The 26,442-nt window shown below is 40.8% G+C and overlaps 1 protein-coding gene and 1 pseudogene across 1 annotated transcript in view; one reads left to right on the forward strand and one right to left on the reverse strand.

Annotated features, from left to right (window-relative positions):
• Positions 1–18,455, reverse strand: part of Nmi (N-myc and STAT interactor) — a 27,014-nt gene extending 8,559 nt beyond the window's left edge. The window contains exons 1-4 of the mRNA XM_031370206.1: positions 18,227–18,455; positions 5,507–5,596; positions 3,798–3,893; positions 1,334–1,496 (exon numbers count right to left, since the gene is read on the reverse strand). Coding sequence (XP_031226066.1) covers positions 1,334–1,496; positions 3,798–3,893; positions 5,507–5,590 — 343 coding nt within the window. The 5' untranslated portion in view covers positions 5,591–5,596; positions 18,227–18,455. The remainder of the gene's footprint in view (positions 1–1,333; positions 1,497–3,797; positions 3,894–5,506; positions 5,597–18,226) is intronic.
• A 7,577-nt stretch (positions 18,456–26,032) lies between these two features.
• On the forward strand, positions 26,033–26,151 carry LOC116092658 (annotated as a pseudogene).
• The last annotated feature ends 291 nt before the right edge of the window (positions 26,152–26,442 follow it).

Genomic DNA, 26,442 nt, shown 5'->3' on the forward strand with positions numbered 1-26,442 from the left:
CTGGCCTCAAACTCAGAAATCTGCCTGTCTCTGTCTCTCATGTGCTGGGATTAAAGGCGTGTGCCACCACTGCCCGGCTAGTCTGCTACTTTTATATTTATAAAATTTTATTTCCTCAAGTGGGATCCAGCTCAAGGGGAGGTCCCAAAGCCTCACAGTATTACTGAGGCTATGGAGCGCTCACAAAAATGGGCCTATCATGACTGCGAAAGACCCAACAAGCAGCTGAAAGAGTCAGACGCAGACATTTGCACCCAACCAATGGACAGAAACAGCTGACCCCTGTTGTTGAATTAGGGAAGGCTGAAAGAAGCTGAGAAGGGTGATCCTGTAGAAGGACCAGCAGTCTCAATTAATCTGGATCCTGGAGATCTCTCAAACACTGGACCATCAAACAGACAGCATATACCAGCTAATATGAGGCCCCAAAACATATACAGTGGAGGACTTCCAGGGCTGTGTTCATTCAGAGATGATGCACCTAACCCTCAAGAGACTGGAGGCCCCAGGGAGTTTAGAGGTCAGGTGGGGTGGGGGAGTAGGGGCATCCAGGTGGAGAAAGGTGGGGTGGGAGGAGGTGTGGGATGTGGAGCAGTTGGAGTGTGGATTGGGGGGGCAGGGAATGGAATATGGAGTGTAAAAAATAAATTAATTTATAAAATAAAATTTAAAAAATTTATTTCCTCATTTTTTAAAATTTGAGATAGGGCTCACTATATAACCCTGGCTGGCCTGAAATTACATATGCCAGGCTACCCTCAAACTCACAAAGCTAGGTCTGCTTCTGCTTCCTGAGTGCTAGGATTAAAGCTGTGCACCACTAGGCCTGCCACGTTCTACTTCTTTATAGAATTATTATAATGTTCTAATATGCTCATCATCATTTAGACATATGGACTAGGAAGAGGCTGACTCTGGATATCCTAATTCCTATATTTTATTTCCAGAGTCATTGTTTTTTGAATGTGTGATAAACATGTGTCTTCTAATATCAGTGCACATATGCGTTGTCAGTACTCCATATTACTATATACCTAATACTATATATTACACACACACACACACACACACATATACATACATACATACATACATACATATAAAACATCTTTATGTATTACAGGCAATATACCCACATCTAGTACACCTAAAGTAATGTAATGCTTGGTTTCCTTCTCTGAGACTATCACATCTGCCCCAGAATGCCACTATGAGGACAAGAAGAAACAGCAAACACACAAACTGTAAAGTGATAGCCAAACATCTAAGGAGGATCTTTGACGATCTGGATGCTTACAAAAGTGACACAGTCAGGTTTTTGAGATCAACATACCTTCTTCTTTCTCAAAGGTGATGAGCGCTTGTCCTTTCTGGAGCTCATAGAGAATTTGTGAGCTCACTTGAAATGAACAGGAGCTATTTGAGAAATGGTCTCCATGCTCGGGACTCTCCACTGAGGTGAATTTAAGCTTTCTTTCTGGTACATTCTCTTTAATCTGATTAAAACAGATGTGTTTGATTAAAACCATAGCAAGAAATAACTTAAGGCCTTCCAATGACAGTACCATCTAGTCATCCAGTGATTCATTCTCTGCCGACATTAGAGTTTCATGGGATATTGGCTGTGGTCTTACTTAACATCTAATTGCTTCTTCCCGTGTGACTTCTCAGTAAGTTAATCAAATACTGATCCTTTCATGTCATTTTATAGATGAAATCATAAGCATATAGTCCTCTCCCTAACCAATATTTCAGCTGATCAATACCATACAGTGTCCAATTCCAAAGTGCCCGCTGTCTACGGAATTAAGTACCTTTTACATAACTGTACCAGTAACACACAATATCAGAAGCAAATTGCTAAAAGCTCTGTTGAGTTTCATGGCGAGGAAGCGTGGGAAGTGAGGGAAGCTTCAAGCTGTGCACACTAAGGGGCTTCTTGTTCAGCTCCATACACTTGTATGCTGTGGGTTTCAATTCTTATTGACAAGATTGACAATTCTTATGCTAAGATTGCTAATAAGGGTAAGTTACCATATCTAACCTACCCATCAACCATTTTCATAATTTACATTTATGTAACAATAAAGGAAATATTGTCAATAAGAATTGTAACCCACAGCATACAAGATTATACTTACCTGTTTAAAGTCATTGATAACAAATGTACAAGTATGCATAAATGTACCAGTGAGTTATATGTACACATATCCATCTATCGTGGTTATTTTACACACTGGAATAAAATGTGTTATAAGAAAGAAACTGCAAGTAGTCAATGAGTCTTTGCACGATTTTTAAAACTCACTATGCCTTTACAAGGGATTAGTAGGGTTCTAGTTACAGTGGGCTAACTTCCAAACAATCTTCCAAGCCTGCAAAAAGTCCGTGTTTACTGATCATGCAGAAACACACAGTATTCAAACCTTTTGGCACCAAGCATTTTCCAGAGAATGACAAAAATATATCCCACTTTGGGTCCTCTGTAAAGTGGGTCCACTAAGTCGGTAGGATTCCCAGGACCTTTTGATCTGGCCAGAGCCAGACAAGAAACCAAATCCTAACAGTCTAGTGCCTGGTCAGAGCCAGACAAGTAACCAGATCCTAACATTTTCCTATGTTGTGTATTAACCTTTTATCCCTATTTCTTCTTGACAAGCCAGGTTATTACAGCATTGAAACTGTCACTATTCTGTTTTGTCGCGACCACCCTCGACCAGCAAGAATGACGCAACACACTCTCGGGCTCTTCTCCAGCAGTTTATTCAGGAACCTTGAAGAATCTTCTGACTGACTGACCCCGAGGAAAGCCAACCCACAGGTTAAATACTGTATGGTCAGCCACCCAGGTAAAGCCACGTGGTGCTATCTAACAGGCCCACATAGCGGAAGCAAGCCAGTTGACTCAGCCCATAACCAAATAAAGAGTTGTTTACTTCAAGAGTGCTCGCCATCAGAGTGGCGGGGGGCGGCGGCCAGCGCCATCTTTGAGGTGCGGTGCTTCGCAGCTCTCCACACTGTTTATGGGAGATAGGATGTCCTGTGGTTATGAGATGGGTGACCAGTAAGAAGAGTAAATGTTTAAACCAAAAGTAATCTACAAGAAGCAAGGCTCTGGGTTTTTTTTTTTTTAATTTTATTAAGTTTTTTAAGTTTTATCACGCTGTCCATAGGTAGTAAGAAAAAAAATGCATCACAAGTATAGTACATGAGGAAATCATATGAAGCTAATATTCAAACAATAGATAGAACCACTAAAGTCCTCCTGGTTTCCCAAGGGTCTCACCTGCCTCCAGAGTGAACCACTATGTTGCTCAGAACATACTTTATTTAAATGGGACCATGTAGAATGCCTCGCATTGCCTGTTATATCCATGTCATGTTTGTCACATTCATCCATGTTGTCTACAACTGTTTGTTCTTATTATGGAGTAGAATTGTATACAATCTGTTCATTATGGCTTAGAACTTACTTGTATAGCTATACAATAATTTATTAGTTCATGCTACTATGGAAGAACACTGGGTTGTTCTCCATTTGAGGCTATTACATACAGTGAGTGGCCCAAGCCAGACATGATGGTGTACCCCTTTAATGCCAGTACACAGGAAACAGAGGCAGATGGATCTCTGTGAGCGTGAGGCCAGCATGGTCTATATAATTCCACCCAGGTCTTGTCTCAAAAACAAAAACAAAAAAATACTGGTGGTGAGAGGTTATAATCTTGTATAACTAAAACACTTTTTCATGTACATGTCCTTTAAACATATATATATATATAAAATAATCACAGTACCTGGAATTCTCTGGCATCCGATTGCAATTCAGCTTCAAGTTTTTTGATCTCCTCGTCTAGCTCATTGTTTTCCCTCATAAGTTCATGAAGCAATCCCTAAAAAACACCAGATAACTGGGAAAAATTAAACATCTTTGATCTCCTTTTTTCTAAATTAATTAATTGCCAATCCCCCTACCCTAAGCCTACGCAGCCTTGGGACAGTCTCAGAATGAATTTGCCCATATTAATAGTACATTTGCTTATCATCTTATTCCACATCCTGATGAGTCTTCTATTCCTACTAAGATATTCTAGCTCTATTATATGAACAAAGAAACTGATATCTTCCACATACATACAGAAATCTTTATAATTAAGGCAAAGAATGAGACCCAGACATTCTGGACTTAGCTAAATACTCCTAAGTTATCTGAAGCTATAATATGACTTAATTGCACTCTAATCAGGGACAGATTATACAGAGGCAGGCATTTTGTTTTGTTTTGTCATCTTTGTTATATTTTTGTTTTTGAGATGGTTATTTATTTTTGTTTTTTGTTTGTTCATTTGTCTTATCAGCAATGATTCCAATAGTAGCCAGTTGTTTTAAAAAGCAAGAATCCCAGCCTTTCGATTTTTACCAATGAAGACTCAGGAGCCAGATGCTGGGGCAAGCTAGCTCAGGAAGACAGAGAAAGCTCCCAGCTGACCTTCCTACTCTACCAGTGTCCCAGAAGACAAAATCCCCTTCTCCTTTTCCACAGTCTTAAATACCCTTCAGCTCAAAGACCTTTGTTTCTCTTTACTTATGTTCACTCCCTGTCAGCTAGTTGCTTGCTCCACGTCTTGACCTAGGGTTGAGCCCTTGGGTTAAAGGTGTGTGCTAGGGCTGAGCCACACCATAACAAGATTTTTCCAGTTCACAATTTTGGGGTTCACAATGTGATCAAATATCCCGCAGCAGTGACAAGCCAAACACAGGCTTCAATAACAGCTCTGAGCACCTGGGCCTCTGTTTCCACTTGAGCCTCATTGGATATTGCTCACATTTCACTTCCTGGTATACCCCCATCAAAAAAGGAGGTGAGAAAACAATTTTTGATAAGAAAAGAAATAGAACACAACTGTCAGTGTGAAGTCTTTACAATGTAACAAATGTAAGGATTTGAAAAGTCAAATATCCTTACAATGCCAAAGACATAAAGTGAACCTCACTTAAAAACAAATTAACTGTTTAAGAATATGAGACTTTTAAAGTTGGACTAAATATACTTTGCAACTTGATATGTCCATAAGCCTATGGGAGCCAGGAAATGCAATATAGCAGTTTGAATCAGAAATGTCTTTTATGGGCTCAGGTATGTGAACACTGGTCTCCAGTTGGCTGTACAGTCTTGCTGGAGGAAGCACATCACTGAGGGTGGGCTTTCAGAACCCATGGCCTCACTCCACATTCCTTCTGTTCTCTCTACTTTCTATGTGAGACTGAAGATGTGATCTCTCAGCTTCCTGATCAACTACTTTCTGTCATGGCTGCCCCATCCCCCACCATGGACTCTTCTTCTGGACCTGTAAGCCAAAACAAACTGTCTCCCTTTAAAAAAAAACAAAACAAAGCAAAACACAGAAAACACAAAAACAAACAAACAAAAGAAAAACAAAAACAAACAAATAAAAAACAAATGGACATGAGCCATCTGTCAGTGTCTTCTACTTCTCCTTTTTACCTTGCTTTGTTCGCCTCTCATAATGTCCATCTCTGCTGAGCACTCATCACAAGCTTGCTTTATGTTGTCTTTATCAGCATCCATGATTCTCTAATAAAAAAGGGAGGACTTTTAAAACAATATACTATACAAGTTCACTAAAAGAGAAATAACAATTTTTGCCCTTCTATGGAAGAAACTTGTCTTGTCTGCTTTGTAATTTTTTTCCTATCATCAAAGTCTTGACTGTCATATGACTTAAAACCAAATGTCATCTGTAATTTGAAGAACCTCACATCTCTAATTGTATAGGAGGGAGCTCAGTAAAGGCACTCTTAACACAGCTAATACATCAGCTGTAATGTCATTTTTTTAACCCAGTTTCTGTAGGAGCTTTTAAGCTCTCTGCTAGATTTCATGCTATATTAGAACATAGCGACACATATTAACATATCAATAGTTTGAGACTGGAGACATGGCTTAGAAAAAAGATGCTTTCAACAAAGCATGACAATTCTAGTTGCATCTCTGGAATCCTCAAGGTGGAAAAGAAAACTGACTTACACACATTGTCCTCTGACCTCTGCATACATGCTGTAGCACCTGTACACACACACTCACACACAAGTGTGCACACACATACACACATCAACACACAAAATAAATAAGAAGATGTAATAAAAAATACATTTAAAGTTTGCTCAAGTATTCTGGCATCCATATTTCAGTATACTTGGAGTTGTATGCAATATACTTTTCAAAGATTTTGAGTGGCCAAATTCTCAGTATTCTTGTAAAAGAAGCAAAAGAATCTATTTTTATACTAAAATGGAAAAATGAGTAAATAAAAATTAGCCATGCCTTAGTTTACCCAGTGTGAATACTGAACTGTCAGAAAAACAAGGGATCATGGCACATCAAGTGCTTTGTAACTTTCTTCTTCAACAAAAAGAACCAAGAAGCAATGGCAGATTCCAAATGTGGGATAGGAAATACATAAGATATGCCTGGAATAGCATGAGATGACGGACAATTTAAAGGCACCTTTAGAAATATGACAGAGGAGAAAAGAGAACACAGTGAATGAGCTTGCAGTGCTCAAAGAGCCATACTAATCAGACACCTGATCAAACAAGGATGATACAGATTTCCCCAAAACAGTCCTACAGAATTAAAAAATAAATAAAATAAAATAAAATAAAAAAACGGAAGAAACTACCAACTCATTCTACAAAGCCAGCATCATCCTGAAACCAAAACAGAACAGGAACACACAGAAAATAGCATACAAACAAATATTCTCAACAAAGGACTTGCAAACCAAAGTTAACATATGCATGACAAGTTGGTTTCCTTACTCCACATACGCAAGCCAGTGGATGTGCTATAGTGTGTTCGTAGGTTTACAGTCAGAAACCACAGTCATCCAAATCAGTATTGAAAACCTTTCAACATAATGGCCTGAAGAATCCAGGAATAAAAGGAACAGGCCTCTGCATATAAAGATTAAATGCAATAAACTTACAGACAGCATTATATTAAATGGAGAACTGGATAAGTTTTCTCAACAAATCTGGAGCAAAACAAGGATGCCCACTCTCTCCATTCCTCTTTAATAAGATGCTGGACCATAAGAAAGACAAAAAGGATACAAATATGAAAGGAAAAAGCCAAAGTTTTCTAAGCTGCCCAAGACAGGACACTTTATTAAAAACACCCAAAAGATTCCACCAGAAAACTTTCCCATCTGATACAGCAGTTCTCAACTTGTAGGATCTCTTTGGGAGTCGCATATTAGATATTTATATTACAATCCATAACCCTAGCAAAAGTACAGTTACAAAGTAACAACAAAATAATTTCACAGTTGCCGGTCACCACAACATGAGGAACTGTATCAAGGAGTCCCAGCATTAGGAAGTTGGAGAGCCGGGTGGTGGTGGCGCACGCCTTTAATCCCAGCACTGGGAGGCAGAGGCAGGCGGATTTCTGAGTTCGAGGCCAGCCTGGTCTACAGAGTGCGTTCAAGGACAGCCAAAGCTACTCAGAGAAATCCTGTCTCGAAAAAAACCAAAAAAACAAAAAGCCCACAAGGAAGGTGGAGAACTACCAGTCTCATGAGTAATTTTAGCAAGACAGTAGGATATAAGCCATTAGCAGCTTGCCAAGCATGATGGTACACACCTTTAATCCCAGCACACAAGAAAGAGGTAAGGAGGATCTCTGTAGGTTGGAGGCCAGCCTGCTCTGTGCAGTGGGTTCTAAGTAAGCCAGGGCTTCACGTTGAGACCCTATCTCAAAAAGTAAATATTTTAAAATGTCAGCTTTTCTGTACACCAAAGATAAACTGGCTAAGAAGAAAGAGGAAGAAAGAAAGAAAGAGAGAGAGAGAGAGAGAGAGAGAGAGAGAGAGAGAGAGAGAGAAAGAACAAATGAAAGAAAGAAAGGAAGGAAGGAAGAAAGGAAGGAGAAGAAAGGAAGGAAGGAAGGAAGGAAGGAAGGAAGGAAGGAAGGAAGGAAGGAAGGAAGGAAGGAAGGAAGGAAGGGAGACAAAGAAACAAACAAAAGAGAGAGAGACAGAGACAAAGACAGAAACAGAGACAGAGACAGAGACAGAGACAGAGACAGAGACAGAGAAAGTGAAGAGGTCAGCTCCGGAACTTTGGGAAGGTCATGAAACGCTTGCCCCTGCAGAAGGGAGAAGCTAATTAACATTCCTCAGACCACAGTGGGAGGAACCTACCTGACCTGCTGGTGGGGACACATTCTGCAGGGTGGACCTTTGGCCACGTTCAGACAAGGGAAGTCCTTGCTACCTTATACGCTAAAGACTAATCAGTTAAAAAGGTTCCAGTGTTCTGCCAATCACATTGTGTCTAATGGCTGCTGCCCTGAAAACTGTATAAAAAGCTCACTGAAAGAGCTGTGCAGGGTTGCCACTTCACCTTCAGGACAACCCCAATCATTGGAACAATATATTCCTTGCTTTTTGCATTGATTCCCAGCACCAAGTGGTTCACTCAGGGGGTCCCTGGTAAGCTAAGGCTAGCCAGAGTCTTACAAGAGAGAGAGAGAAAGAGAGGGAGAGGGAGAGAGAAAGAAAGAGTTTACAGCAGTTTAAAAAATACCTAGGAATAAATCTATCAGTAAAGATAAATAAGACTTTTAAATATGAAAAACACCTCATGGTCACAGGTTAGCAGAGTTAATATCGTGAAAATGACTATGCTACCTCTAGATTCAACACTAATTTTCACCAAAATCTCATTGACAATCTTTGATGAAAACAAAACAAACGTCACACAAGCATTGAAGGCCCCAAGTAGTCAATGGAAGAAAGAACAGGAGGCAGCACAATCCCTGATCTCAATCTCTATCACAAAGAGAAAATGATAATCGCAGCAAGGTGTTGGCACAAAAACAGTTATGTGCACCAGCAACAGTTATGTGCGGGGTGGGGGTGGGGGGGTGGTGAATAGAGAGATGGCTCAGTGATTAAGAGCATTGACTGCTCTTCCAAAGATCCTGAGTTCAATTCCCAGCAACCACATGGTGCAGCAACCACATGATGGCTTACAACCATCTGGAATGGGATCCAATGCCCTCTTCAAATAGCTACAGTGTACTCATATAAATAAAATAAATAAATCTAAAAAAATAAAAAGTTATGTACACCAATGCCATAGACTAGAGGAATCAAAAGTAAGCCCACACAGCCAACTAATCTTTAACAAAGGCATCAAAAACATTCGTTTCAAAAGAGAAGAAGAAAGAAAAAAAAAAAAAGACAGCAAGAGCTTCTTCCACAAATGATGCTTGGAAACATGAATGACCTAGTGAGTGAAATCAAGTCTTTATGTCTTACCCCACACAGTGATCAACCCAAAATAGATCAAAGGCCTTAATGTAAGGTTTGAGACGGTTGAAGGAAAACACGTAAACTGCCTTATGATTCAATGATGGAGTCGGGAAGATACCGAGTTCAAAGCTAGCCTCAGCTGCATACATACCAAACTCAAGGTAAGTCTGTCTGTATGAGATTTTGTCTCAAAAGAAAAATTTTAATGAAAAATGAAAGAGAGAGAGAGAGAGAGAGAGAGAGAGAGAGAGGGAGGGAAGAAGAAAGAGAGGGAGGGAGGGAAGGAGGGAGGGAGGGAGGGAGGGAGAGAGGGAGAGAGAGAGAGAGAGAGAGAGAGAGAGAGAGAGACTGACTGTATAAAGGATTCCAGTAGGACAAGAAATATTCCCAAGAATTAACAAGTAGAATTGCACTTGCATGAAATTAAAAAGCTTCTGCACACCAAAGGAAACAATTGCCAGCATGAAGAGACAGCCTAACAAACAGAAAAGGATCCTTGGCAACTTCATCTTAGTCTTAGTCAGGACAATAATATCTAGAATACACAAAGAACTGAAAAAAATAAATACTAAAGCCCCAAATTATCCAGCCAATCAATGGACTGATGAATAGAACATGCTGCTTTCAAAAGAAGAAATACGAGTGGCCAAAAACTTACTGTTTAACATCCTTAAAGGTCAGAAAATGGCTAATTTTAAGTGTTCTAGATTGCCTCTCATCCCAGTCACCATGGCTACCATGGCTGACAACGACATTGGGAAAGATGACCTATGGATGGAACTCAAGCTTTGGAAAGCCTGCTGTGAGTGACTGTCCTCCCAGCCAAGCAACTGCAGTCTTGGCTTTCAGCAGTGTCACTAACAAAAGCTTGTCCCAGCTAGAAAAGCCCTGGGGACATGGGGGGCTGTCACAAAACCTCACCTGAATGTGCAGCCACTCCCTACCACCTGTTGTAGGTATCTCTGCCTTAATTGCTGTAGCCTCGAGGAGACAACAGAATAAATGGGAGGAGTTAGCTCCCTTGAGACAGGGGAAGCCCTCAACCCCGCTGGGAAAAGGCTTTTGGGGTGTGGCCTGTTGGGGAAGGAGTATTCACAACCTCTCATCTATACTCTGTAAGGAACTCTTTAGTTCTTCAGTGTGAAACTGAGCAGAATGATGCTAGATTTGTTACTCGGACCTTAGGAAAAATAGCAATTGCTTTTGTCTCTCCTGCTAAGAAATTTTAGCAACAAATCAGGATGGATGTTCCTCAGTAAATAAACAAACAAACAAACAAACAAACACTACCATATGATCCAGAAATGCCTCTCCAGGGTACATATACATACCAAAAGATCTGAGACAGCATACCACAGAGATGCCGATACCCATATTCTGCTACACGATTACAGTAGCCAAGGTATGCATCCAAACTAGACATCCATCAAAAATGAATGGATAAAGAAAATGTAGTATAGATACAATGGAATTACATTAAGCTATAAATACAAATAAAATCATGGCATTTACAGGAAAATAGGTGGAACAAGAGATGAGTATATAAAATAAACCAAAAAGACAAATACTATAAGTGTCCTCTCATGTGTGGGATCAGTGTGTGTGTGTGTGTGTGTGTGTGTGTGTGTGTGTGTATGAGTGTGTGTGTGTGTGTGTGTGTGTGTGTGTGTGTGTGTATGAAGACTATAAATGACTTAATGGGAGAAAGGCAGGGAAGGGGGTAATGGAATACATGTGATATGAAAGGCAAAAGCTGGAAGGAAGGGAACATCAAAAAGTGGGAAGCAATATGGGTGAGAGCAGAGGAAGAGGGGGATAGAAGGAAACTATAGTGACATATGTTTGAAAATGCCACTCCTGGGCAAACACCCAGAAGATGCTCCAACATATAACAAGGAAGGACACATGCCCCACTATGTTTATAGCAGCCTTATTTATAATAGCCAGAAGCTGGAAACAACCCAAATGTCCCTCAACAGAGGAATGGATACAGAAAGTGTGGTACAGTTACACAATGGAGTATTACCCAGCTATTAAAAACAATGACTTCATGAAATTCACAGGCAGATGAATGGAACTAGAAAATATCCTCCTGAGTGAGGTAACCCAATCACAAAAGAACACACATGGTATATACTCACTGATAAGTGGATATTAGGAAAAAAGCTCGGAATACCCATGATACAACTCACAGATCATATGAAACTCAAGAAGAAGGAAAACCAAAGTGTGGATGCTTCAATGCTTCTTAGAAGGGGGAACAAAATACTCACAGGAGATAGAGGATGGGAGGGACTTGGGAGGAAGAGAGGAGGGAGAGGGGGGAAAGGGGGAAGGATCAGGTATGGGAGGAGATGGGGATATGTACAGAGAGAGGGTCAGGAAATTGAACAGAGATGTGTAGCAATGGGGGATGGGGAACTGGGGGTAACCACTAGAAAGTCTCAGATACCAGGAAAGCAAGAGGCTCCCAGGACCCGACAGAAATGACATTAGCTGAAATATCCAACAAAAGGGAGGGAGAACCTGTAGAGACGATATCCAGAGGTTAGGCAAGGCCGTGGTTGACGGATGGGGCCACCCATTTATCTCCAAGTTTTTAACCCAGAATTGCTCCTGTCTAAAGGAAATATGAGGGCAAAAGTGTGGAGCAGAGACTGAAAGAAAGGCCATCCAAAGACTGCCCCACCTGGGGATCCATCCCACATACAGACACCAAACCCAGACACTATTGCTGATGCCAAGAAGTGCTTGCAGACAGGAGCCTGACAGAGCTGTCTCCTTAGAGGTTCTGCCAGAGCCTGACAAATAGAGAGGCAGATGCTAGCAGCCAGGGACCCCAATGTTGGAGTTAGGGAAAGAACTGAAGGAGCTGAAGGGGTTTGTAACCCCACAGGAAGAACAACAATATCAATCAACCAGAGCTCTCAGGAACTAAACCACAAACCAAAGAGTACATGGAGGAACCCATTGTTCCAGCTATATATGTATCAGAGGACAGCCTTATCTAGCATCAATAGGAGGGAAGGCCCTTGGTCTTGTGAAGGCTCAATGGTCCAGTTTAGGGGAATGCCAGGGCCATGAGGAGGATGTGGGTGGGTGGGTGGGTGAGCACCCTCATAGAAGCAGGAGGAGTGGGGATAGGATAAGGGGTTTGCGGAGGGAAAACCAGGAAAGGGGATAACATTTGAAATGTAAATAAATAAAATATCAAATAAAAAAATGTCATGATGGAATCATTACTTTATATGTTAACCTTACATTTTAATACAAATCAAACAAAAGAAATTATTTGTCTGTGTGAGTGTGTGTGTGAATGTGTGTTGAGTGTGTGTGTGTGTGTGTGTGTGTGTGTGTGTGTGTGCATGAGAGGGAAAGGGAGAGGGAGGGAGGGACAGAGAGAGACAGAAAGAGAGACAGGCAGACAGACAGACAGACAGACAGACAGACAGACAGAAAAATTAGCAGGGCTGGAAAGATAGCTCAGAGGGTAAGAGCATTGGCTGCTCTTCCGGAGAAACCGAGTTCATTTCCCAGCATCTACATAGTAAGGGCATCCCACACCCTCTTCTGACCTCCAAGAGCACCACCAGGCATGTGTGTGGTATACAGACATATACATGCAGGCACCATATCTAAACACATTTTTTTTTCAAAACCAGACAAGGCACTATGAGAGAAAAGGGAGGGCAGATGAGGGTTTAAGAAGAGAGCAATGGAGTATATGTATATATGTTATATTATATATACATGTGTGTGTGTGCATTGTTATATATATTAGACACATGCCAAAGTGAAGCCTCAGCGTGAAGAGGGTCCTGAGAAAGGTGGGAATGGGAGCAGCGCTAACAACACTGACTCGGAGTCAGTAGTGGATGCAGCTGTCAGTTCAAGTGCTCTCTCTTTGCCCAAGGATTCTCATCACCCTTCCTTCCCCTCCTTTCTTCCTTCTCATTCTTTAGCCTTCTCTCCTTTTGTGCTTTAGCCTTTCCTTTCTCTGTCTTTTACTTTCTCTCTTCCCATTCTTCTGCCTTCTCGTTTCTCACACTGTTGCCTTCTCCCAACCAGAGAGCCTGAATCCAATCTTTTATTGACTAAAGTTACATCATCAAGGCTTTGAACATTGTTCATAATTATTCTAGAAATACATTTACATAAATTCTTTGAATCGTGAATCATTAATTCCAATCCCTGCTTCCTTAAAACAGAAACTAAACACAAAGCAAAAGCACATTTCCTCATAGTTTTTTGCACAGCCTGTTCTTCATGGGTAGCTACACACAACTCTTGTGGTTTCCTGGTACAGCAGACTGCACTCTTTAGTAACTACTTTCAGGTAAGAACAGAAAGGTAACAGACTAGGGTTAAAATGGTTCCTTACAACGTTTTAAATTTTATACAAGTAAAGCAGTTACTTTCTCTAATATCTCTCCAGACATTGTCATCTCCAATGCTTCAACTAGCCAAGAGAATGAAATACTAACTTTTTATATGCTTATACGTCATCTTTTAATTCTCTAATCTTTGTTTCCTCATTCATGGCCTCATATACGCTTCTTCTAATATCATTTGTTTCTAGATTGTATACAAGCCTTTCTCCTATAAAATAAACACATCTATCTTTTGCTTGTTTTTTTATAGATTCCTTCTTTTCCTGTCCATACTTTTTCTTCTGGAGACCACTTTAACTCTTTATCCTTGATGTTCCCAAGTTCACCCTGGCTAATTAATACAACAGTCATTGGGCCAGAGGGAAATGTAAGTCCTCATGATTCCAAATTCAAAGCCAAGTCTGGCAACGAACTATTTCTACAAAGGTCCATGTAGGCTTTTATGGCCTCTGTGGTTGTGTTGTCTACATCCTTTCCCATGACCCTAACAGCCAGGCAGAGGGCCTGCTCCTCGTCCTCCACAGGCTCATGACCACTTCCATTCCTCATTCCTGAGAACCGCATCTGTTTCATTTATTATGATATGATTAGCTCTGAGTAATGAGGAAAGTGCATTCCCCAGAAAGAGAGCGTAAAAGTCAAATAGAAGAGACAGTAGATCAGTTTCAGGCCAACAGCAGTCATCAGCACATGTGGGGATTTTGAGGATCAACGGCCTGGAGATGCTCCAGAGGCAGAAACTGTGTCACCCATTGCCTTATGCAGCCATGTCGGACCCGGTATGTGTATGTGTGTGTGTGTATACATACATATACATATGCACACAAATATATTTATATACATATGTACACATATATACATATGTATACAAATATATACATATGTACACACATATATTTATATATACACATGTATATGTATGTATATACATATACATGCATGTACATATATGTATATGTGTGTATATATATGGATATGTTTATTATGTTAACATATATACATATGGTGATGAAAGTAGAAGGGAGAGTATTTGGAGAAGGGGGAATCAGCAAGAGGGGAACAGGAGGCCAGCCAAGGCAGCGAGAGAGCAAATATGAAAAGAGTGCAGTAACACACATGTGAAAATGTCAGAGAGCAAAACGTTTCTTTGTATGTGAACTGAAAACTAATTCAAAATAAATTTTAACAAGAGTAATTTCACATTGAAGCAACCCAGTATGTGACCAAAATGAGATAATCAAAATAAATAATAGACTAAATCAAAATCCTGTGGCCCCTGATAGGCTGGACTAGGCTGATAAGACACCATGACCAGATATGCACAGTCTGAAGAAAAGCAGGAAGAGGCAGCAGACAAACTCAGAATCAGGCACTGTCTATGCTACAAGTTGTCTGTTTTGATTTTTTATTTAAGTGAACTTTTTTTCAAGAAAGATGGGGAAATTTCCATATTAAAGAAAAGTACAAAAACACAATTCTATGTAATCTATGATGCTGATATTGGGACAAATGGTAAAATGATTAGAACTTAGTGAATATCACAAATTAATTTCTTGATTTTTTTCAGACTGTGCTATAGTCAAACAGGAACTTCCCCCCAACACCCGTTTAGTAAGAACTATACACTCAAGTGTTGCTGGGTGATAGCTTATTAGCTTGAAATTTTACTCTCAAATAATCCAGAGAGAAAGATCATTTTATATGACATGCAACTTTTCTATAAATTTAAGATAATTTTAGATACATTCTTTAAAATTACATAGACATATGCATGCATCCAAGATCTAACAGTCTAAGCACAACTTAACCCTCAGCCTTATTTTATCTGAAACTTAATTCACAAAGATCTCTTCAAGGGTCCTTCACTGCCTCAACCTCTACCAAATGAAATCTTTTGGTTCTTCAAGGATGATGGCAAACCGCCAGAAGGTTCCTGAAGCCTTTTCTGACCTCCCCAAAGGACATCAGTTCTTCTTTATTGCTTACAGGGCACTTTAATTATATGTGTCATTTTCTCTGAGCAATCAACAAATATCTAAAGACTGGGACTATGGCAGGCACTCCTGCTCACACTAATGGCAGGAATCTATGCAAACAAGAACTATGCATGTTATACTATGTATTTTATATTGGATATTTTTTTCTGCCCAGGAAAATATATTCATATTAATATAGATATAATTCCTCTTATTACATTTCTTAAGAGAGCAATTATAACATTTATAGTTGTTTTAAAATATTATTATTAAAACACTAATATTCCTCTTTTAAACATTTTTTTTAGATTTTTTTTAAGATTTGTTTATTCATTTTCTATATATGAGTACACTGTTGCTGTCTTCAGGCACACCAGAAGAGTGCAATGGATTCCATTACAGATAGTTGTGAGCCACCATGTGGTTGCTGGGAATTGAACTCAGGACCTCTGGAAGAGCAGCCAGTGCTCTTAACCGCTAAGCCATCTCTCCAGCCCAAAACAACAATATTCTTAAAACTCTTGCTGTAAGTGGTCTATTGCATAGCACTCCCAGAATATCTTCATCATATTTCTCATCTGAATATTTTCCCTTTCAAGCAATCTTATAGTAAGCAGGAAAATGACTCCTTCACTGACATCCATGGTCTAGTTCCAAGAACTTGTGCAAATGTTAGATTACACTGCAGAGAAGATTTAAGGCTGCAAACTGAATGCAGGATGCTGATTGTCTGTAAAATAGGGAGGTAGGAGCTGGAGAGATGGCTCCAGGGTAAAGAGCCTGCTGGGTAAGCACTGGTACTTCCCATACTGGGAAAGGTGCAATGGCGTCCTGAAACTTGCTGTCAGTCTAGCCAAAGTCGAGGTCCATCGAGAGACCCTGACTCACACACACACACACACACACACACACACACACACACACACACACGCTATGGAGACTATCCTACATTGTGTGTGAAAACCTAACATAATCCAGAAGGTCCTCTAGAATAAAGGAGGGGATAACACCAGAGTTAGACTGAGGTAGGAGGCAGAAACATGATCAGAGAAGCAATGCTGGCCCTGACTTTGGAAATGGGAGATGGAATGCTGAGCCAAGCAAAGAGGGCTGATGCAGAAGGTGGAAGGGGTTCATCCTGAGAGCCCCCAGAACAGAAGACAGCTCTGCTGGCCCCTTTACTTTACCCAGGAAGACCTGCAGATGCCTACAACTGACACACAGACACACAGGCACACAGAGGTACACATCTACTTTTAAAATGGTACTAAAAGTAAATATTTTTAAATTGAAAAATGTGTACATGCACGCACATGTGTGTATAAGCCAACAAGGCCATGTAATTTATTATGGCAGTAAACTTTGAAAAACAAGCAATCATCTCATTTTCCTAAGGATAATTGTGGTGGAGGGATACACAGAGTTCCTGGCAGCATAAAGAAAGGAAGATAATGGGCTCGGTGGTTAAGAGCACTGACTGCTCTTCCAGAGGTCCTGAGTTCAATTCCCAGCAACTACATGGTGGTTCACAAGCATCTGTAACGGGATCCAATGCCCTCTTCTGGTGTGTCTAAAGAAAGTAAAATGAAAGAAAGAAAGAAAGAAAGAAAGAGAGAGAGAGAGAGAGAGAGAGAAAGAAAGAAAGAAAGAAAGAAAGAAAGAAAGAAAGAAAGAAAGAAAGAAAGGAAGGAAGGAAGGAAGGAAGAAAGAAAGGAAGAAAGGAAGGAAGAAAGAAAAAAATATGTATCCATAGACCAGAAACATGTCAAAAGAGGTATACAATTTTAACAATTAAAATATCCTAATTGTATTTCTTTTACAACTGGGGACACTTGATTTAATAAATAGAGTAAGTGGTCTATCTGTGTGTAGTGGCACAGGTCTGTAACAGGAGGATCAAGAGTTCAAAGCCAGCACAATGTAAATAGAAAGAAGTTGCCTCAAATGTTTTCATTGCTGTGCAGAAGTTTGCTTTATAGGCAGAGAAGAAAGGTGAAAAGGTAGAAACTGAACTGATTGATTCATAGTGAAGTTCTCTGTAAGACAGGGTCAGGGAGATCGGAACAGAATACACACAAGTTAGCGTGGGTGTCTCTGGAACAGGAGTCCCCTTAGTTCAAACCAGTGGCCCCCTAGAACTTACACTGAATATTCTCCTTTCAACACCTCCTTCCAAAACAAAACAGAAAATCTTATTTATTCTGAAAAAGTTAGGCAGGACCACAGAACTCAGCACCTGCCAAGGAAATATGAATAATAGTCTTCCTGAGAAATCCATTTTAGTAAGAACATTCTGGAGCCAGTCTCACTGACTGTAAGTTTCCTTTTCCCAGGAAGGGAGGAAACCCAAGGCTAGAGCGCCCAGAGCCGGCGAGTTTCCAGGCAGCGTACTGGAGACCCTGACTGAGTTGCGGGCCTGGAAGCCGCCGCCCTCCGCGCGAGGTGGAGCATCCCAGAGCGCGGGTGGTGGGCCCGCAGGAACGCAGCGGACCGAACCGATGGGACAAGCACTCACCTGCTCCGCCGCGCAGCTCCCGGAAGCTGGTGCCTTAGACCCAAACCCCACCTCGAAAACACAAACCTGGCCTCTGCGATGAGCAGCGCTCAGTCACAGGATGTACTTTCACTTTCGGTTATTTTAGAAACAGGATGCTTCTGCTCCCTGCCCTGCGGACTTCGTCCTGGGCACCATTGCTGCTGTTTCTATCTTGGCAGTAATTCCAATACCTGCTTTGAAAAGCTTATTTGTGTGCATTATGCGGAACACACTGTTGAAAAACTGAATGGAGCCAGGCGGTGGTGGCGCACGCCTTTAATCCCAACACTTGGAAGGCAGAGGCAGGTGGATTTCTGAGTTCAAGGCCAGCCTGGTCTACAGAGTGAGTTCCAGGACAGCCAGGGCTACACAGAGAAACCCTGTCTCGGAAAAAAGAAAAATTGGATGGAAACCAGAGCTCTCTATGAAAATCCCCTCTCCGTAATTTTCTAGAGGGTTTTTAAGTTTGACACCAGTACAAGATAGACCAGGAAGCTGAGAAAGCTGCTTCCTGGGTTGGATTTTATGACCCTTGAAAGTTTTCTTCTAAGCTTTGTTTTTGTTGTGAAGATTTTGTAAACAAACACATCGCTAGCTGTGAGCTTTTCCTTTGCCAGAAAAATAGCTGGCTTCTGTCAAAAACGATAGTTTCCCCTAATCCTACATCAAGAACTGGTTACTCCACAGCTAGGCAGCACATGAGCACAGAGCTCTGGAAGACAGCAAAGAGATATCAGGATCTCTTACATGGTGGTGTCCTATATCTGTGCATAGGAACCAATAGCTTGGTCTAAAATGACACATTGGCAGAAGACAAATTCTTTCCATCAAGAACAGTGATTGCCCCCCACCCCGTTGGTGGTGTCACAGGCTTTAATCCCAGCCAGCACTCAGGAGGCAGAGGCAGGAGGATCTCTTGTGAGTTTGAGGCCAGAGTTCCAGAACAGTCAGAGCTACACAGAGAAACGCTGTCTTGGCCCGGGGGTGGGGGAGTTGGGGGGTTGGGGGGGAGGGCAGGGGGATGATGAATGCAGCAATAGGACCCAGTTTACAGTGACACCAAAGCCACATAGTGAGGCCTTGTCTTTAAAAAAGGATAAAGGTTTCTTTTGTGTTGTTGGCCCAATTAGAAAAAACAAAGGGTCTGCAGTGGCTGAGGCGCAGATGGGGTAGAGGGGCACAGGGGGTGTGATACCTAAGAGTATCACAGGAGAAGGGGAGGGCAAAGGAGATGTGAGAGAGTGGGACTGGGAGGAGAGGGGGAGTTGATGTTGAGATGCAAAGTGAATAAATAAATTAATTATTTATTTTAAAAAAGAAAAGGCAAATGGTCTGGATATTACTTAGGTTTTCTTCTGAATTTGAGAGGAAGCATAAATATATCAGTTTAAACTCCTAAGAGGTCATTGGTTTGGACTGAGTTCCAGAGCAAACGTGAAGTCACTTATGCTGAAATCTCAGGTTGCCAAGAAGTCATTCTGAGAAATCAGATGAGAGATTACAGCCAAGTCTCTAAGCAAACAGTTCTACACTGCAGAAAAAAATAGCTTTAACCTTTATAACACAAGAACTTTTAAAAAACCGGCCTTTGGGGTGCTAGAGAGATCGCTTAGTGATTAAAGGCACTTGATTCTCTTATAGAGAAACTGGGTTCTATTCTCAGCCCCACACAACCTGCTGTCACTCCTGTTCCAGAAAATGAACACCCTCTGTGGCCTCTGTGGGCAGATAAGAGATACAGATATGTGCAGGCAAAACACATTAAAAACAAACACATTAAAAAAATAAATCTAAAAATATGTTTTTTGACAGCATATTTGGTGGGGTTCTGAGGAGAGGGTACGTTCTTCAACCACCCCCTCGGTTTTTTGATCTATAAAATAAGTATCTGCCCAACTTGTCAGAATCTGATTCTAGAATGACAGAAAGTCAGCATATGGTTTTTAAACTAAATTTGTTGTAATTTTTGTTTTTTGACGGCCGTGAATTATTCAGTAAAATTTTTCATCTCGTCCTTATCTTTGTTTTGGAAAGAGATACCAGGAGGCATAAAGATGACTATGAAGATCTAATCTAATGCAGACTTAAGGAGAAGCTAAGGGATGTGTGGAGAGGAAAGTTTGAGACACAAGCATCCTTTGCTATGATCGATGTTGGGGGCAGGGGTGGTGCCACCAGAGCTTCTAGATGATCCCCTCCCATCTTCCCCTGTCATCAAGAAGTGGGAGTACAAGAAATACAGACATTAGTGGGCCACTGCATCTGGCTTTTTTATCTGGGCTCTGGGATGGATCTAAGTCATCAAACATTTTTACCTGCTGTGGTGATTTGAATATGCTTGGCTCATGGGAAGTGCTACTATTAGGAGATGTGGCCTTGTCAGAGGAAGTGTATCACTGTGTAGGTAGGCTTTGAGGGCTCCTAGCGCTCAAGCTCTGCCCAGTGAAGAAGAGTCAGGCTCCTTCTGGCTACCTTTGGATCAAGATGTATCGCTCTCAACTCCTCCTTCTCCAGCATTATATCTGCCTGGAAGCCATGCTTCTCGCCATGATGATGACAGACTGAACCTCTCATACTGTAAGCCAGCCCCAATTAAATGTTGTCCTTTATAAGAGTTGCCTTGGTCATGATGTCTCTTCACATACATGAAACCCTAAGATGCATAACTAGTTTATAAATTATATCTTTTTTTTTTTTTTTTTTTTTTTTTTGGTTTTTTTGAGACAGGGTTTCTCTGTATAGCCCTGGCTATCCTGAAACTCACTCTGAAGACCAGGCTGGCTTTGAACTCAGAAATCCACCTGTCTCTGCCCCCCAAGTGCTGGGATTAAAGGCATGCGCCACCACCGCCCGGCCTATAAACTATATCTTTAGATATGATTATGAAATGCTACATGTTGGGTTTGCTTTTGGAGTGTCATGTGTCCACTAACCTATTGAGAGTCTTAGGAGTACTGCAGGGGAAAGTTAAGCACACATTACATTTTTAACTTTAGCCTGGACATGGTGGTGCACACTGTTAATCCCAAGAATCAGATCTCTGTAAGTTTGAGGACCCCCTGGTCTAGTTAGCAAATTCTAGGCTAGCCAAAGATACAGTAACTAATGTAGGGATACAGTGAATAATTATAATAATAATAACTTTACTTACTAAACCTGGAACTTGGCAGACTACTGTAGTCAGTCATTTCTTTTCAAGAAACAAGTATTAAAATCTTAGATAATCTTAGATATAGATAGATAGATAGATAGATAGATAGATAGATAGATAGATAGATAGATAGATAGATAGATATTGCTAGAGATCAAACCTAGGTCTTAACATGTACCAAACCAATTCTCTGGCACTGAACTACATCCCTAGTCCACAAACCTTGGGGAATTTCTGATGGAGCATTTGAGTACCCCTTATCACATTCCACCAGATAATGTAAATAAATTAGCTGCCAGTGTCTGCCATGTACTCATTGAATACAACATCTGTAGCTTGGGTATCACAAGAAAATCTCACAAACGTAGATGGATATTCTGTAACATCTTTGTTTCCTTCACCAAATAGAATGAACTCTTCCCACACAGTCCATAACTACAGAGAAGTGGGGGGGGGGGGCAGGGGCATCCTCTACAAAGTGTAATGTGTGCTATACAGAGATGAGAGAGCAGGAAGAGTAGAAGACAAAGCAGAGAGGAGGTCAAGGCAGTTTTCCTCACAGAAGTGGTAAAGACCATATCGGTTCTTAGAAGTAGAGTTGGTGGACTGAGACAAAAGGTCAAGAGAAAAATTCCAAAAGTACGTGCAATGGACTGAGTGTCTGTATAATCTAAGATTCTGACACTCACCCTCATCAAGTTGGTATTATTAAGGTTGTGGTCTTTGTCAGAGGATTAAATCAAAGAAATAATTTTGAATAAGATTAGCACCCTTATAAAACAGTCCCCAAAGACTCTTGGCCCCTTTCATCATTTAAAGCAACATCTGTAAGCCACGGAAAGTATTACCTACCTTCACTCCCTAACCCTGAATCTTGTGGCACTTTAATCTTCAACTTCTAGCCTCCAACTTGATGAACAATCAATTTCTATTGTTTATGAGGTCCACCAATGAGTGGTGTTCTGTTAGACCAAATGGCTTAAAGAATATGGAACATTTTAGAAAGCAACAAAATTCCAAGTGACTGCAAACCATGAGAGAGTAACTTGATGTCCATCATTTAATGCCCTTCCTTTCAGAAAAGACCTAGCAGAGCCAAGAATATGGGCTTTTGGCAGGTCACATGTTGATCCAGTTTGTAGCTCATCCTTGGGGATTGTGGGCACTTAAGCTCAGCCCTGTGCAATACCCTGAGGGATACAAAGTAAACTTTGTGCCAAGAGGGTCAATTCCAATGTATGAAAAATACTTTACTCTATCAGATGGGCAGAACAACAGAGATAAATATAGGTTTAAGTATCAATTTTAATGGCCTAAGTTTCCCTGGCTCAGTGTTCTCATCTGTAAAATGGAGCTCAAGAAGCTGTATGTCAAAGGACTTAGCACAGCACCCTGTACATGGTGAGCCTCAATGACTAACAGCTATGACTAGGTCATTCTTTTCCTAAACATAATATTTGTATTGTTTTGGGGAATTTTATACATGCATACACTGTATTGATCATAGTCCCCTCAACTCCTTCATTGAACTCCTCCCAAACCCATCCCATCCCTCTCATCTTCATGTTCTCTCCCCTTTTTTTAATAGCCCACTGTTTTAATTTTGTGCTGCCTACATACATATGGAATGAGACCACTCATGCAAGTGTGGGCAACCTACCAGGGGCCACCTCCTTAAACAAAACTGACTCTTCCTCCTCCAGAAGTCATTAACATCATACTACCTTTCTTAATCTCCCTCCCTACCTCCTTTCAGACAGGCTCTCACTGTATAGCCTTGGCTGGTCTAGAACTCACAAGGAGATGGTGCTGGCCTACAACTCACATACAGCCACCTGCCTCTGCCTCCCAGTTGCAGAGATTAAAGGTGTGCATCTCTACACATGGCCTTTTTCTTATCTTTTTTTTTAAGTGTATAGGTTTTTTGCCAGCATGCAAACATGGGTACCAAGTGCATGCCCAGTGCCTATGGCAGCCAGAAGAAGGAACTGGATGCACTGGAACTGGACTTACAGATGATTGTGAGCAGACACATGAGTGCTGGAAATTTAACCCAGGTCCTCTGGAAGAACAGCAAGTACTCTTAACTACACAGCCAACCCTGCTGTTTTGTTTTGTTTTGTTGTTGTTTGTTGTTGTTGTTTGGGTTGGGGGTATTGGGGGGTTGTTTGTTTGAGAAGAAGTGTTATATAATTCAAGATGTCCTAAAGCTCACATTATAGGCAAGGCTGGCCTTGAATTCCTGATCCACCTACTTCTACCTCCCAAGCACTGGGATTACTAGCATTCATCATCATACCTGGCTTCTTATTCACCTTTCTCTCAATATTCCCAGTATATTTCTGTTGTTCGATCTCTCTTACCTAGAGGAATATTGTCAAGGCAATGTGGAATTTTGTTTCATTTAAATTAGCTGCAGTTACTGGCACTGTGACCTCACCTTATAAAAGTAACTTTTATTCACCTAATGTAATTGTCCTATTTGAGGCTTACTGTCTCTGTCTGCTAACCTAGGCCTAATTCTGGAAGCTTTTAGACTCCATACAAATCTTATCTAGGACTAGGATGGTTTCAGCCTCTGAGACATATTGCTGAATAAGTTCACCCTTTCTAGTTCTTTCTGTACTCTGGCTGACTGGTTCAACTGAACAGTTCTGGCTCCTCAAAACTCCTCTCCAAGCTGACTGATTCAATCTGGCTTCTCTTAGCTTCTGACTGAATTGCTCTGCTTTCCCTCAAAATAACTTTTGACAATTTCTTCTAATCTTCTGGCTCTTTCTCATCTTCTGGCTCATTCTGTCTTCACCTGTGTCTAGCTTGTTCTCTCTCTGCAACCTATGTCTGTACAACTGTCCCAGTAAAACTGCTCTCCTTCCCCTGACTTCTCTCTCCCTTTCTCTCTCTCTTCCTTCCCCACTTTCTCTCTTGTCACTGCTCTTTATTCTCTGTTCTTGTGAGAGGTGGGCATATCCTATTCTGTTAAATCTTTCTCTGGTTCTTCACTTTGTCTGCCACTCAATTAGATATCACTTTCAAAGATGGGTGCTTTCTTCTACAAACTAACTTTACCTTCATTGTTTGGAATTAAAGGTATGTGCTAAGGGCTATATTCCAGCCAGAGTGTTTAAAAGTATGTGCTAAGGCTGAGCCACACCACAACTAGAACCAGGTATTTTTTAAACAACAAAATCTTGGGGTTGTTTACTGAACTATCCTGTAGCAGCAGCATCTACTACACTAGTGCCTGCTATGTAGGGATTTATTTCTGTCTACCAATTGGATACCACAGCATCAGCTGACTGATCTGAGCCTAATATTACAGCCCAGTGTAAGATTTTATGTTGACTTCTGTGAGTAAATTTATGCAAGTAAATATAAAATAGCAACACCATAAAATAAATCAAATATAATGAAATAAATAAGTTCTAGTAAAATAATAACAATAAACTTAAAAAGTAACTAACAGGTTTCATCCTATTAAATCTTTCCTGGGTCATGGATATATACTCATAATCAGTCAGAAAATTCTGTGCTGTTAAGGTGTATGGAGAGTGTAAAGGGAAAAAAAAAAACTGAGGCTCACAAACCTGAGGCTCAAAGTAAACAGCAGTTAATATCCAATCTCAATGTGATATCAAGTACTATGGTGGTTTGAATATGTTTGGCCCAGGAAATGGCTTTAGCCTCATTGGAGAAGGTGTGTCACTGTGGGTGGTGTGCTTAAAGACCCTCCTAACTACATGGGAGCTAGTCTTCTCCTAGTTGCCTTCAGATGAAGATGGAGAATTCACAGATCCTTTGGCACCACGCCTGCCTGGATGCTGCCATGTTCCAGCCTTGATGATAATGGACTGAACCTCTGAACCTGTAAGCCAGCCCCAATTAAATGTTGTCTTTGTCTGTTTACAGAAGTAAAAGTGTAACTAAGGCTACTACTAAGCCTCATGTAGATGACTCTAGGCCCAAAATTCAGCTCAGCTGTAGAGAAATTCCCTAATACATGTGAAATTTGATCCCCAAGCCTGGAAAAAGCACCTATAAAGCAAAATCAAGAAAATCTGAGAATGTTGCTGAAGGCTCCTGCTCTGCCGAGCATGCCCTGTGCCCTGAGTTTGATGCACACATACAATCCTAGCACTTGAGTAGTAGAAGCAGGAGGATCTGAAGTAGGAGGTCTTCCTCTTCTGCATAGCAAGTTCCAGACCAGCCTGGACTATGTGATACATTGTCTCCAAAAGACAGTGGGAAAAAACAAAGTATTGGGTTCTTCTTTTTTTAACTACAAAAATCACAAATGGAAAATAATCAAGTAGAGCATTCAGATTAATCATTGCCACTTCTCAATGAGCTGAGTTTGTTTTGTTTTAAGCCTGAATAAACATTAGAAGGACTTGTTCTGCTGGACAATCTTCAGTTGTCTTTTTTTTTTTAAAGATGTTTATCATTTCTCTTTGCCTAAGAGGCTATATTCTGAAAATTGCCAAGAGACCATATTTGGATTAGTGTTAGAGAAATTGTTTCTAATTATTTTCCTGAGTGTCATTTTCCTGTCGTGAATAGAGCATGCAAGAGATATCAATGGTTTCAGCAAAGGAAGTCATTAATCAATTCAGACTGTTAAAACCAAAACAGAAATCTACGGCCATACCACCCTGAACGCGCCCGATCTCGTCTGATCTTGGAAGCTAAGCAGGGTCAGGCCTGGTTAGTACTTGGATGGGAGAGCACCTGGGAATACTGGTTGCTGTAGGCTTAAAAACAAAACAAAACAAAACAAAACAAAACAGAAGAAATAACTCAACCTTTTAAATCTAAGTTGAATTTGTTTCTTAGTTAGTGTCAATAAACTTTATTTACATGTAAATATATAGTTTTTAGTAATTCATATTTTAGTATACTTAACTGTTTCCCTTCAAGTATATTTCATGGTTTCAAGAAAAGAAAAAATGTCATTCGTTTGTAAGAAGACATCTGTAGACCAGCTCTTCTCAGACTTCAGCATCCAGACAACCAGGCCAGACCTGCTAGGATATCTATTTAGATC

This window comes from Mastomys coucha, unplaced genomic scaffold, assembly GCF_008632895.1.
Source record: "Mastomys coucha isolate ucsf_1 unplaced genomic scaffold, UCSF_Mcou_1 pScaffold15, whole genome shotgun sequence".
Taxonomy (NCBI): Eukaryota; Metazoa; Chordata; class Mammalia; order Rodentia; family Muridae; genus Mastomys; species Mastomys coucha.